This window comes from Durio zibethinus, chromosome 1 (assembly GCF_047325235.1).
Source record: "Durio zibethinus cultivar Kanyao isolate XHJ-2024 chromosome 1, ASM4732523v1, whole genome shotgun sequence".
Lineage (NCBI taxonomy): Eukaryota > Viridiplantae > Streptophyta > Magnoliopsida > Malvales > Malvaceae > Durio > Durio zibethinus.
In genome coordinates, this window is record NC_143162.1 from 37,050,094 (window position 1) to 37,063,966 (window position 13,873).

At 34.8% G+C, this 13,873-nt stretch overlaps 2 protein-coding genes and 1 pseudogene across 4 annotated transcripts; 1 reads left to right on the forward strand and 2 right to left on the reverse strand.

The window, feature by feature from the left end:
- Positions 1–1,953: 1,953 nt before the first annotated feature.
- On the reverse strand, positions 1,954–4,399 carry LOC111311399 (protein TIC 20-I, chloroplastic-like; annotated as a pseudogene). Its single transcript, XR_016346286.1, has 3 exons — positions 4,001–4,399; positions 2,897–3,086; positions 1,954–2,685 (listed from the first exon to the last, which is right to left on the reverse strand). The product of XR_016346286.1 is annotated as a protein TIC 20-I, chloroplastic-like (transcript).
- A 1,240-nt stretch (positions 4,400–5,639) lies between these two features.
- On the forward strand, positions 5,640–9,986 carry LOC111312747 (uncharacterized). 2 transcript variants are annotated; one of them, XM_022913323.2, is made up of 4 exons: positions 5,640–5,901; positions 6,531–6,971; positions 8,301–8,332; positions 8,501–9,986. In XM_022913323.2, exons 2-4 carry the CDS (start codon positions 6,641–6,643, stop codon positions 9,446–9,448), a joined length of 1,311 nt encoding a protein of 436 aa, XP_022769058.2. In that variant the 5' UTR covers positions 5,640–5,901; positions 6,531–6,640; the 3' UTR covers positions 9,449–9,986. The 2 variants fall into 2 exon arrangements, with proteins under 2 accessions (XP_022769058.2, XP_089624853.1); XM_089768727.1 differs by lacking the exon at positions 5,640–5,901 and adding an exon at positions 6,096–6,113.
- A 179-nt stretch (positions 9,987–10,165) lies between these two features.
- LOC111312749 (NAD(P)-binding Rossmann-fold superfamily protein) lies at positions 10,166–13,343 on the reverse strand. The gene is made up of 8 exons (XM_022913325.2): positions 12,753–13,343; positions 12,585–12,677; positions 12,333–12,411; positions 12,127–12,205; positions 11,676–11,715; positions 11,459–11,593; positions 10,887–11,024; positions 10,166–10,538 (listed from the first exon to the last, which is right to left on the reverse strand). The coding sequence occupies exons 1-8, from the start codon at positions 12,974–12,976 to the stop codon at positions 10,268–10,270; spliced, it is 1,059 nt and encodes a 352-aa protein (XP_022769060.1). The 5' UTR covers positions 12,977–13,343; the 3' UTR covers positions 10,166–10,267.
- Between the last annotated feature and the right edge of the window lie 530 nt (positions 13,344–13,873).

Here is a 13,873-nt window from a genome sequence, read left to right on the forward strand (position 1 = left end):
TATTGCTCTGTTGTGTTTGATTGCATACTAGAATTAAAAAAAAAAAAAAAAGGCTGAAAGAGGATTAGGTTAATAACCAAACTACGAAAGAGATGATGAAAGCATGACCATCAACAAGAAGGGCTCCATTGGAAGAAAATGGTGTCACATACATTTGCTTTTGTTAAATGGTTTTCATTTGTTACTTGAATGATAGTTGCAGAGGTGTGATAAGTTCAAAGCAAGATATAAGCAATGGTAACTTTGTATTCTTTTTATTTTCTATGGTGGGAAAATTTTTCCAAATAAGAAAAGGAAGACAGGCCAGCAAAAAGTAACATAAAAATTTCGATCATGCTACATTTACAAGCAAAATGACATCATCTGTTTCCAATCATTTTGCCTTCTGAAATATATGAGTAATTGGTAGGTCCAATTTTAATTGAATATCTGACTTAATTACTTCAAGCATTATCCATTTACATTCATCTACAATTAAAAAATTTCCTTTTTTTTTACTCAATTTTAGTATGTGCGATCTGATTCAGGATAAGACCTCATATTTATAAAGAAGAGTGATGCTTATAAACCCAATTATTGTCTTCTCTTTTCAAAAGATTTTTATAATATTAATTTGCCAGCTTTTAAAGAAAAATTTAAGTCAATTATTTTATACAATCATTTATTATTTATCAAATTTAAAATTTAAATTTTCATACTTTAAAACTATAATTTTTTCTCTTATCCCAAGTTTGGCCTTTTTTTTAAATAAAAAAAAATTTGCCAACTTTCGATGGTTTATTTAATTCCTCTCCAATTTGTTTTCGAATTTCCATTTCCATTTCCCTTTAGATATTTTAATCCCTTGATTTGATTATGGCCATGCCAAAAAGATGATAGACAAGTTCAATCAACACAATAAATGAGCAATCGGTTCATTTATTTTATTTTATTTTATTTTTTTGCCTTTGATGGAAAAGCAGGGACAGAACATGATGTAAGACTAAAATGACATTCGCACCTACACAAATTATATAAATCAAAATAATTGAGTGCAAAGAGACATAATGTTAATTCATCCAAAGATTAGTAGGTTAGAGTTGCATCATCTCAAATCATCAGTGTTGTAAGTGGGGTTCGGACAAACATTACTGAAAGCTTATTAGGTTACATGGAATCATTTTAAATCATTATCACATATTCGTATGAGTTTAGGGTTTTTTTTTTTTCTTTAATTAATAGAACAGAGAATCAAAGCTTATTAATGGTAGCGGTCCACTTTAAATGATCATGGGTTTTGACTCGACAATCATATACCCTCCTTTAAATGAAAGGAAAGACTTGGATTCGATATTGGAAATTGTTCAGGACAGTAACCTGACATCGTCCCTGTTGCTGCTGCCAAAGAAGGATTCAACTTGTATGACTTCCATTCTATTCATGCAATGAAACTTCAGAAGGAAGGTGAAACAAAGCCACCATAACTTCTTTGTCAATGATTAGCCGAGGTTAATAAAAACGTTTAGTGGGGTTGAGTTGTTGAAAAACTGGGTCATTTCATTTTGGATTGAGGCAGCAAAGAATTCAACTGAGCTGATGTGTTGATATCTACAACATACTTTTGTTAGCAGTATTTTGCCAACATTGAACTATGATAACACCTAGGAACCATTAGATGGCAAGCAAATAGCCAGAAGAACACGTTCAGACATTAAGATTAAATGCATCAAAAACATTACCTTTCAGAAATGATCATCAATTCACCATTACGGAAAGGGTAATCAGGATAGTAATAATGGTAACCAAAACCTAAACAGCATTCACACAATCGTCATTAAATAAAACAAAGAAGGGGGAAAAAGGCCCACTTGGGGGGTGGCGGGGTGGAAAGTAGGGACAAGGTGCTTGGATGGTTATCCTAAACTGGATAAAACTTAATGATTCCTGTATTACAGAAGCTGACCCAAGGCAATATTCAACTTAAAAAATTCATATCTGCTCGAAAATTTTCCAATACAAAATCAACAACACATTATTGAAATATAGAAAAGTTTCTGTTATATGTTTTCACTTAATCATATGGAATTCGGATATATGCAGCATTACATACAAATGGAATGTCAGCATACCTACCAGCAACTGCACATCGAATGCACTCCAAAACACTAAAGAGGTAAGCAAATGCCACAGCCGTCCAAAAGTGCATTCCAAACTTACCCCAATAGACTGCAAGTGGCATCCACCGGCTCACGGTCCCAATTACCTGCAAGGCAGTCTCCAATAACATGGCCATCACCACATGAAATCTAGAAAAGTGAGGCCATTCTTTCCTCCTCACCACACCCAAATATGCAAAAAAAAAATGCCATGAGGAACCAGCTTGGCAAACTTCCAATGGCTCCAAGGAATGGAAAGGTCAAAAACTCAAAGTCTTCCAAGAAGGTGTGTAGATGATATGCTGTCTCAGCAAACATCCATGTCTCATGAAGAGGCATTAAATAGGGAAGGGCATCCTAAAACTCTCCACCACCATCTGGGCTTCTTAGTCATTGGAGGATAGTGAAAACTGTATGGAACATCCTTTGATGCTCGAGGTAGCAAATTAGATCTGCCACGTCTTGGTAATGAGGGTAACACGTGACAGGCCACCTTGATCCCCACTCAACAAAGGAGTTTCTGCAGCAGAAAGGTGCAAGAATCGCATACCTACAAGATTGAACAGATATACGTCAGAGAAATAAGAACAAATGTTGCAACTTGAGACTTTCATCAATCCAAAACCACAGAATGGAAAATAAAAAAGCTGAGACTCTTATGGAGGTTTAGCCTTTTGATAAGCATGCAGTTGATATTTAATATTAATCTCCTGTGTACCAAATGAAGCCTTTAAAAGAAAAGGGTTAGCCATCGCTTAAACCTGCAACTGACTGGGATTTCAAATCCCAATAAGACCCTGAAGAACTACTGCTGCTGCTTTAAAATAATGTGGCAGGAAAATGATGAAAGCAAGCAAAGGTAGAGCTTCAAGGCACAAACTTAGGAAGCCTTGAACCCACAGAAACAGACCTTGAGGGAGAGGTGAATCCATTCAGAATCATGGCATCTACCTTGATGAAGACCAATGAAAACAATGTACAAAATTTTATCAGCATATGTGGATTAAAATGGAAAATGCTCATAAAAACTCAAAGCAACTATCCTATCCCACCCATTCAAATGATCTAAACATAATAAGCATTAAATAACATGGAAAGTAAAAAGTCAGTGTTTCCTGGATAACGTAAACATCAGGAAACTCAATAATATATTAGGCACTACGAAGTACCACAATGAAATTTTCATATTATGGATTATATCTTCCTGCTCCCAAATCATTATTTGCACACGATATACTGTACTAGTAAAGATTAAAGGAGACATAAGTATCATATTCCTAAACATGCCATCATTACTTGGGTGGTTATTCTTGAATCTTGATAGACTTCCCACAAAGCAGAGAATTAGTTTATGGGGGACTTCACTTGTTAACACAAACTGTAATCCATAGCTCAAAACAATCAATGGTCTCTCTGGTTCAATATTGTTCACATTTTATCATTGGTTCTTAACCTGAAATATCCCTACAATGCCTATCGCTGCGTGATTAAAATTACATCCAATGTTTCTTCTAAAGTACCCATACGAAGAACATATTTTCTTAAACATAATATTAATCTAAATTCCATTTCAAGTAACAAGTAATTGTGAAAACCGAAAAGAGAAAAACTTGTACAGAACTTACTCTGAAGCAACTGAAAGGAATGGTCTTAAACCAACAAGCTTAAAATTATCAACCCCAACAACTCAAGCCAAAACCCATTTCAACCGTCAAATCTAAAACTCGGTAACCATTTTAAGAATTCAATACAAAACTCAGGGGAGAAAGAACCAAAATTCCAGCAAAAAAAAAAAAAAAAAGAGCAAAGTCAATGAAAATTTTCCTTAACAAAGCTCTGGGGCAAATATGCGGAGGAAAACTCGCCTTAAATTGGAAAATAATGAAGCGAAGCCGCTTGAAATGCTACTCTTTAGCTTTGCCTACTCTCAGACTTTCCACATTGTAGTAATTCCATCTCTGTTCCTTCTTCCTGAGGCGAGGTTTCTGAGTTTTACTTGTGGGTCGGAATCCGATGCAAACATTTGCAAAAAGAAAATGCGAGGTTTAAGAACAAATGTTGTCACGTGGGCTTTAGCCATGAATAAATGCAGTCCAGTCTGATTAATGGATTGAGGTGGCCCATTTGGCCCAATCTACGGTAATTGTTTTGAACTTTTTTTTTAGGAAAAAAATAATCTGATATTGTGATATAGTTTTATATATGTCCACATCAACCAAATAGTGTATACTATAAAATAAAAATAAATATTTATTATTAAACCTGAGATTTAGTTAAATTAATTTATATAATTCATTTTGAAAAATAACTTTTGATAAATTTGAAGTTTAAAATTTTTTTATTCTTAGATTATGATTTTTTATATAAAAAAAATGTATGTTTAGCATTTACTTTTTAACTTATGATAAGGGTGTTTTAAAGATATAAAAATATATTTTTTCTGTAATTTGTAAGATGGTTTGACTTGGAAACCTAGCAAAAGCACCGTGGAAAAATTTTACATCTATCTAATAATAATGGGAAGGTACAAAAATTCATCTTATTGCTTAGATACTAGTGACCAGCCTTTATAATTTTCTGACTTGTGTTACAAGTCTAAACCACCAAGGCTCTAAAGTCAAAAACGATTTATAGTTGAAGGCTTTAAGCTAAAATTTATTGGCTCTGAACCTTTAAAGTTATAATAAAAAGGTTTTATTGAATTCATCTCTTGTTCTTTATTTGTTTTTTTCTTTTAAATGTAGATCAATCTTTAGTGACACCCATTAATCAAATCTTTGTTTTTAACGTCCAAATGATAGCATTTATATATATTGCATTTTAAAAAAAATAAAATCATAAGGAAATAACTTTAAATTTTTAAACAAAATATTATATAGTTCAATAATGCTTACATCCATAACATTGATTCGTTATATCAATTAAAAATTTTAATTCTATAATAAACAAATGTATTTTTTTGTTCAGGGTTTTAAATTTTTTTCTTTCAAAATCAAATATTATATATATCTAACATAATATACATAATTACTAGTGGAGAAATTATATTTCACCCCCCCAAAAAAAAGACAGAAGGGTAAAGGAAGAAACAGACATTCAAAATGTGAACTGAAACTCAGTCAAAGGTCGTTATCAACTTCCATTGTCGAAAGTTCACAATTTCTCGGGCCCACCAAATGAAAGAAAAAAAGAAAAGAAATGGTGCGAGTCAGACTCATCTTCATTCTTTTTATCTTTTTAATTTCTTCTTTTCTTCAACACCGGAAAAAATAAACGTATTTCTCATGCTTCTGCAAAGGTAGCACGTAGATATTAATAATATAAAAACGTGAAATATTTTAATTAAATAATGTTTAAAGTTTTTAATTTAAATTTAAAAGTATTAACCAAAGTATACACTTTATTATTAGTGACACAAGAACGGCCAAGGAGACCCGTGGAGCGCACTCCGCTTAGTAGAGAAGGAAACACCGCCTTATTATTCTTATTTTTTAAATTTAAGAAAAATAAATAAAGAAAAAAGAAAAAGTAAAATAAAAAACAAAATAGAGGGAGGGAGCGGAAAAACAAGAGCACTACAAACAGACGTGGCACAATTCCCCATACGTGCTATTGGCTCTCTCACATCCTTTCTCTGCCTAGCTTCCGTCGTGACCGTCGCCTTCCTTCCCTTCATCTCCTCTCTAACTGCCGTCGAAATTTCCGACGCTGTTTAAATCACTCTTTCTCACTTCTTCAGCTCCATGAATCCCTAATTATTGAATCTGTAAGTTTCTTCTTCTTCTCTCTCTCTTTTTTTTTAATCTAAAAAAATTTGAATGTTAAAATTGTTTTTGCATGTGTACGGTTGCTATTTTTGGGATGTTGAAAACTTAAAATCAGTTCAGATAGTGAAGTACGATACGTAACCATTTTTGAGCCCTAGTTGAAGCTTGTTTCCCCATTTCCTTTAATTTTAAGCGATTTTTTGGTGCAACGGTAAATATTTCGAACCTATGCTTGATTTTTTTGCTTTTATTTTTTTCTTATGCTTTTTTCTAGTTATAGAATTAACATAAAATTATGCTCTCCTGTAGTGGAAGACTTTAATTATGTAAGTATTCGTGGCTTGAATTTTTTAATTTACATTTTTTTTTCTAATGTTGGAGAATATGCTTCATTAATTGAGTAAGATGGTTCCTAGGTTTTGGTCCTGGAATAGTGAGGGAAATAAAGTAAAATATTAAAAATGCTCTTAAAAAATGAATTAAAGTGTGTTTAGCTGAAGTTTGAAGTGATTGTTATTGAGTTTGTTTTATTGGTTTCGGTTGTCTGTTCAATCAATTCATCCTTGCGATTTTTAATTATGAATTCTAAAATTCGCACCGTTTTTTTTTTTTTAATTTTATTTTACAGGAAATACTTGCTGTTTATCCTCTGAGGTGCTCTGCCTTGAGGTTTGCATAGCTTGAATTAGTGGTGCGAATTCATAATAAAATTCTTTTTTGGGGGGTATATGAGTGATCATGGGGTCGGCTTGTTGTGTTGCTGCAAGAGACAGGACCCTTACAAACAGAACTGGAGGTGAGACTATGCATAGAAATGTGGTGTGTTCACCATCATGGAGCTTCCGCAGGGATAATCAAAGGCGTGTGGCTGGTGAAATTGAAGAGCCTTCTTATCAGTTGTCTAATGGAGCTAGCAGAAACTTTAGCATGGAGATAAAAGGGACATTAGGCTCTGATAGAGTTTCTCATGAAGGAAGTCCGCTCGAGATTGGGAACTATGGAACACACACTTCTCAAAAATCACCAGTCCATGAAGAAATGGGTGGGAATGTGATGACCCCCTCTTCAGGTAATTTACTTACTAACTGAAATAGAATTTAGGCAGAGCTTTTCCTATCACCATCTCGACATAGAAAGCACGGACACAGCACACATGGCAATGTAAAGGAAAATAGACATGGTCTTCACACACTCTGACACAGCAAGGACACGCATGGACACTGGATGAAAGATGTTTGCGCTTAAAATTTTCTCTAAAAACAGAGAATTGTAAAGCCCATAGAGAAATTAAATCGAATGAGGAAGAATACCCAGCCACAATTAAAGTATAAAGCCGAATAACTGATGAATTCCATATTTAGATTCAAGCACACCTATTAATTTGTTAGTTGAATTTGAACACAGTAGTGATGCAAGGCTGGCATTGATGGTGGTGAGCTGAGTGGAGGCAGTGGAATGGTGCAAGGCTGGCAGTAATGGTGGGATGATGGAGCTGATGAGATCTGATTTTAACATTGTTGAAGGTTGAAGAAGATGAAGGATGGAGGAGACAGTGAAGCCGTGAAGGTGAAGAGTGGAGAAATATCCGGTCAAATAGAGAAATTCAATTTGTTTTAATCCTTCAGTTTTTTCTTTCCTTAGTTATTGTACTGTGCTTTTTTTTTATTTTATTATAGTGGGCCATGAATGAAGAATGGATTAAGAAAGAATGGAGCCATTGACAAAAGACTTTTTATTTTGATAAATACTTAGGGTAATGAACTCTAACTACTACAATTAAGAATTTTTAAGTCGGGGCTTAATTTAGTTATTTAATGACATAAACTAAGTTATTATTTTAGGACTTATTTACTTGAATATTTTAACATAATAAATATATAAAAAAAATTTATTGCCGTGTCCTGCTGTACTTGCGTCTTTATTTTTTAAAAATTCGCGTGTCATCATGTCCGTTTCTTGTCATACTTGTATTACATCTGTGTCGGTGCTTCATAGATCTTGACTATACATGGGGGTTTTAGGAAATTTTTGCTATAATTTTGGTTCTATGTTCATTGTTTGGAGATTATGTATTTTATATAACTTTGTCCATGAATGCAAAAGGCTCTAATGGTCTTCTAATCCCAAGAACTGCAGGCTAACAACTAGGCAGATAATGCCTAACCTTTAATATTCAGGTTAGCATGGTATTGAGTACTTATAATCAGAATCGCATGAATTATAAGAATAAACCTAAAACAGACATGTTTATGTATTTACAACTTACATGCATTCTGTTATTGTTTACTCTATTCTTTATTCTCCCAATGCAGTTCTGAGTAATATGCCTTGTAGTATGTTCCTATTTTTTGTGACTTGTTTGTGCTGTGTTTGATATTGTTTTATGTTTTTGATGCAGACTTATCAAGGGCAAGTAATTATTCCATAGAGGTAAGTTTGATTTAGTTGAAATTGACTTTAGTTGAATAAGCTTTTTGGTGAGTTTGATTTTATCAAGCTTTTTGACTTTAGTTGAAATTGACATATCAAGGTGAGTTTGATTTTATGTGTTTTTTGGTGATTCTCTATCTTACTCTACCCCTTTTGATTATCTTTCAGATGAAGAATTTGGCAGAACCACCAGATTTTGTGGATTCATCTACACCAAAGCTTTCATTTTGTTTACCTTCATCATTCTCACCACCAATAACAGATATGTTGTCTAGCCATGCTCATTTACTTCCTCCCAACTCAACCCCATCCGGAAGGGCTCGATGTTCACCTGGGCACCGGCTATTGAGGCAGGTGTCTGATAGTCGAATCTTGGGTTTGAAATCAGCAAATAATTATTCAATGTCTGAAGGAAGGTCATCTTTTGTGCTCTCCACGTGTAGCAATGAATTAACAGCTGGATCTCATGGTGGCTCCTCTGATGGATGGTCCATGCGCGCTTTTTCAGAGCTTGTGGCATCTTCTCAAAGAGAAAGGTGGTCTTTTGACAGTGAACACTTAGGTTCTGGTTATGGCAAGATAAGTGGCTGTAGCAGCAGGTTCTCATGTTCTCCATCCATAGATATGCAAGCTTGCGGGGCTTGCTCAAAGCTTTTGGCTGAGAGATCATCATGGAGCAGCAATGAAATTTCAGCGGTTGCTATACTTGTCTGCGGACATGTTTATCATGCTGAATGCTTGGAGACCATGACACCAGAGGTGGACAGATATGACCCAGCCTGCCCAATATGCATGGTTGGAGAAAAGCAGGTCTCAAAGATGTCTAGAAAAGCTTTGAAAGCTGAAGCAGAATTGAAGGCAAAACATCTTAAGTTATTGAAGAATAGAGTTACAGATAGTTTTGTTGATGATGGTTGTGATGATTTTGATCACCAACAAAATGCCAAACGAGAAGGAAAAGCTCCAAAGTTGGAACCCAGTTCAAGCCGGAGGAGCTCCTTGGCAAAGCCTTTCTTGAAACGCCACTTCTCAATTGGGTCTAAGTGGGGCAGATCTCTATCTGAGAATGATTCTGCCAGGAAGAAGGGTTTTTGGGTAAGATATCGAAAAGATTGAGTTGCCTCCTTTACTGGCATGAGGTAAGGAGCCAGTCCATTTGATCGTAAAAGTTTTATCACTGTCAGTAAATATGCTTCTGTTTCCCTTACTTAAAAGGGATTAAGAGAGAAGCTTAGAGTATGCTCTGTGAGTCAGGCTTCCAAGTTCCAATGCATTCAAATCTCAGTTTCTCAAGTTAGATATCTAACTTTAAGATATAACTAAATGTTGCCTGCTTTCACTATCTGCATTCCATTCTGGATGACTGATCTGAACGGAACTTAAACCTCCAACCATTGATAGATCAACTCAATGAAGCATTGAATTGATTGAGAAAATGACGATGAAACTTTCTTTGGCTTTGCAATTCTTCTTTGCTATATTTTAGGACATAATTTCTTCTGTTAACGGCACAATAGGCCTGTGCTCTTGTAGTGTCTTGGCGGGAGTTTACGGAGAATGGAGGACCATGTCTCCCGACCAGCCCCATTATCTGTAAACTTTTAAACTTCAATTTAGCAGTTGCTTAGTTAAACAAAATAGCAATATTCAGTTATATCATACCCTCCAAGAATGCATCAACCTTAAATCAAAACAACAAAAACAATAAAGAATTTCCATTAGATATCAACATTCTCTGTTTCGGTTAGCATGCCAACCAACATCATGTGTTTCATTTATTTAAAAGTTTCATCTTGTATACCCAAAATAAATTTGGGTATATACGAAACGACAAGAACATAAATGCGCATTTCGATTGCTTTAAAATGGATCGTTCAACAAAAAAAAAAAAAAATGTTATGGATTAAGTTTCTTAGAACCTAGCGGTTAGCATTACTACAATAGGATTTCCATCTGGTCAATTATGCTTTGCAATCCAGATCTATAACTTGGATAAAGAAGCTGCACTGCCAGTTCCTTCTTCATACGTGCATTGGAAACTCGTTTCTCACCTCTTGAAGTTGCCTTATGAAAAAATGATTCAGCTCTCTCAGGAGCAGTGATTCCCTTGATTAGGGCAGGCCACTTTTTCTCAACCAAATCCAAGGCATAAGCAAATACCTCTTTCCGGGATGCTGGATCATCATCTACAATATTGTAAATTCTCCTGCAAAAAATGAAATTCAAAGGAGCAAATCAATTTTTTTTCTTCTTCAGCTTCAGCATGCAAGTGGCAGTCTGCCGAATAAGATTCATTACAACCTAATGACTGGTGCCATTATCCAGATGGCATACACCAGATATGTGGAGGCTAACAAAAAGTTTCAAGAAACATGAATTTGCCTTTGCATGATGGGGTACTTTGAATTAGGAACTGAAACTAGGAAGCATTTTTTCCTTCTTCAAGTAGAGACAGTCTGATATTCTGAATTCCTGATTATGTGGACTTCTATTGCTATATATTTGGTTAAAAATGCACCAGCAAATCCAAGTACAGCTGATAATTAAAGCATACCCAGAGGATGGCATGTGAATACTGGCCTTAAGTGCTTGACAAATGTCCGCAACATGAACTCTGGATGTGAATTGTTTGGATATTCTCCGTTTTTGAGATTCTGATAAAGGTTCCTGCTTAATTATTGTGTCAACAGCACTGCAAAGGAAAGCAGCAGATAAACTACTCACTCATAAGCCTTTGGATCAAACTTCAAGAGCATAACAATAACCTAAAGTGAACATTGAAAAGCTCAAAGAAAATGTATTGATGATTAATTGTGACAATAACCCAGTACTGCTGCTCATAGCATTAATATATGAACGTGGAGTTAATTTATATAGCTACTCATACATGTACTACGAAGGCCAAAACTTAGATTTAGGATACTACTACTAGTTCTCTCCCACTCCTTACTCAATCCCCCATCTCTAATTCACCATCACAAGGTGGGTCAAAGAGCTGGTGAAGGCATGGAAGTAAAAATATCACTACTTCATATCAAGATAGAAGAACCTAACAGCTGAATTCTTTACTGGTAACTATTGATTCCAAACATCAAACATCTGGTTACAAAAATTATCAATCACAACCTTCTACCAGGGCCATAGATACCTCCAAGTCGAAATACTTGTGCTGTGATCCCAATATCATGGGCAAGATTCAACCATCCTTGCTCAGCACCTAACCTCAATTTAGCCAACTCATTTGTTGGGCTTGCGGGGTAACTACCATGGTATAATGCAAGAAATTAGTGACTCCAGATTGAGAGTAATTTCGAAAACACTAGTCCAGAAAAGAATGTCTTACTCCTCATCAACATATGCACCACCACAATCTCCATATACACCTGTCAGATCACAGAAGATTTCTATGTCAGCTATATCTTTTTGAAACAAAAGAGCAATTTAGAAATAAAGTACCAAATTCTATTACCACTTTTAAAGAGTAAATGATGCAAGGGTTGTTTACTTCAATATCACTTTCCCATTATAGGCAAGAACTTCTAAAATACACAAGGAAGCTCTCCAACAGATACCAGAATGCCTAATTATTGACAAGTAAAGCAGAATAATTTATGCATACGAAAATGTCCAGTTTATTTTTCAAGTTTCAAGGCTGAACATTAAGCAGACAAAGACTAACATAGATTTTCTTCAAGGATGAAACATTGTGTTTGTTCATTTACCATAAATGAGTCACTTATGTCTTACTAGCATTGCTATATTAATTCAAACAAGATATATGATCAAAGGCATACTAGTTGATGACAAATAAGAGAGCCACTGAAGATTGCCCCCCATCAGCATAGTTCTTAAAAGTTCTCCATGTTGAAGCATCTATAAAATCAACAAGGAAAAAATATGCCATATTAGAAACCTCAAAAATAAAAGGATACATGCGCAGAAAACTGATCGAATACAGTATGCAATGTAACCTTAAAAAAGGGAAACATTCTTAGCATACCGGATCACCAAGACCCACAACAGGAGGAATTGAGACAAGAAGATGTGTATAGCATTTCAATGTATTCAAGGTACTGATCCTAATAGAACATAAAACAGGAAGTAAGGCCAAAATTAATATGAAAAATTTTGATAAAAGCAAACATTTTAGCCTTTGGGCAATTAATTGCCAAGAACATTATTTGGTCACAAACTATTCAATATGCAATCCAAAGACAAATCGGAGATAAAAATAAATAACATTAATATTTACTCTGGCTCATTTGCATCGAAAAGGTGAACATCAAATCCTCTTTTCTCAAGCTCCCTTCTCTTCTTCATGCTTGTGCAAGTCCCAGAAACAATCCTACAAATAAAAGACAAAGAACTGATGATGCATGCTTCATAAACCATCGTATAAACCATGGATAGGAAATCTTACCAGCCTTCATTGAGTAGCTCCTGAGCAAAGAATTGTCCGACAAAACCCATACCAAGAATAAACATCGGATTCTGAAAATCTTGGTCCGTCCTTTCCGATTTGTAACAGCTAACCGCATTTGCATAAATTAAAAACTTTGGGATTCTAGCTAATTTTCTTAAACGATGGTTAAATTGAAGGGGACTGGCTGAGAGAAAACGTCCTGGCAGTTTACATATATCCATCTCATGACAGTGTGGCTTTTGCAACGTTATTTCTACTAATTACAACTAATTAGTTTAATTTTTGTTTGACAATGAAGATTCATTTACTCAAATACAAATTAAATCGACTTAGCTGGGAGAGACTACAGACACCTTTAATGCAAGCAAGGAAATCAGGAAAAGAATTTGCAGAGAGGTAATGACTAGTTACTTGGGCTGGCCTCTATTAATGGATTCAACACCATGAATAGTTCGGCCTTAGGTTATTGGATGAGAGCCCAAAAACCACTGCAGATACAAATGAAATGACGGACCTCAAGGATTAAACCAACCAACCCAAGGGTATTACTGATTTGATCGAAGAAAAAATAATAATCTCTTCTCAGATGACCGCAAAAACAGGCAAATCCGAAATACCGTAAGACTTGAGTGTTTAGGTATTAAATATAGAGTTTTAAGAAAAAACTTGGGTTAAAATTTATGCTCTAATGTGATCAATTAATAGAAAAGAAAATTTGTTACGATTTCATAGAATTTAATCATTTTAATAATTCAGGTATGATAATGATTTAACGCGAGACCAAAAGTTGTGTGTTGCAACTTACAAAGATAGTGGCTAGGAGTTAGGAACAAAGCAAGTTATGTGTGCCATCCCATCATCAAATTGTTAGCTCTTTACATATTGGAGCTTAATGCAAAGAAACAAACACAAGTTCTTTCTTCTGTTCTAAACTGCCCCGTATCACGACAATGGCAGTCTTCAAATATCCACCATCATCGCTTCTGATCTGTTGCTTTTGGCCTTCTTTGTATAACTTATGTCATTAACCTCTCTTAATTTCCTTTTCAAAACAAGTACAGATATTAGTTATATATGTGTTTCTTTTAATTTTAAATATTTTATTGTGTAGGCTTTGA

Bases quoted from the DNA above. Each gene is read 5' to 3' on its own strand.
- LOC111312747 (XM_022913323.2), top strand. From the start codon at position 6,641: ATGGGGTCGGCTTGTTGTGTTGCTGCAAGAGACAGGACCCTTACAAAC. The intron at 6,972-8,300 runs GTAATTTACTTA...TTTTTGATGCAG, and splicing joins TGTGATGACCCCCTCTTCAG to ACTTATCAAGGGCAAGTAAT. The intron at 8,333-8,500 runs GTAAGTTTGATT...ATTATCTTTCAG, and splicing joins CAAGTAATTATTCCATAGAG to ATGAAGAATTTGGCAGAACC.
- LOC111312749 (XM_022913325.2), bottom strand. From the start codon at position 12,976: ATGGATATATGTAAACTGCCAGGACGTTTTCTCTCAGCCAGTCCCCTT. The intron at 12,678-12,752 runs GTAAGATTTCCT...TTTTATTTGTAG, and splicing joins GAGCTACTCAATGAAGGCTG to GATTGTTTCTGGGACTTGCA. The intron at 12,206-12,332 runs GTATGCTAAGAA...TTGATTTTATAG, and splicing joins TTGTGGGTCTTGGTGATCCG to ATGCTTCAACATGGAGAACT.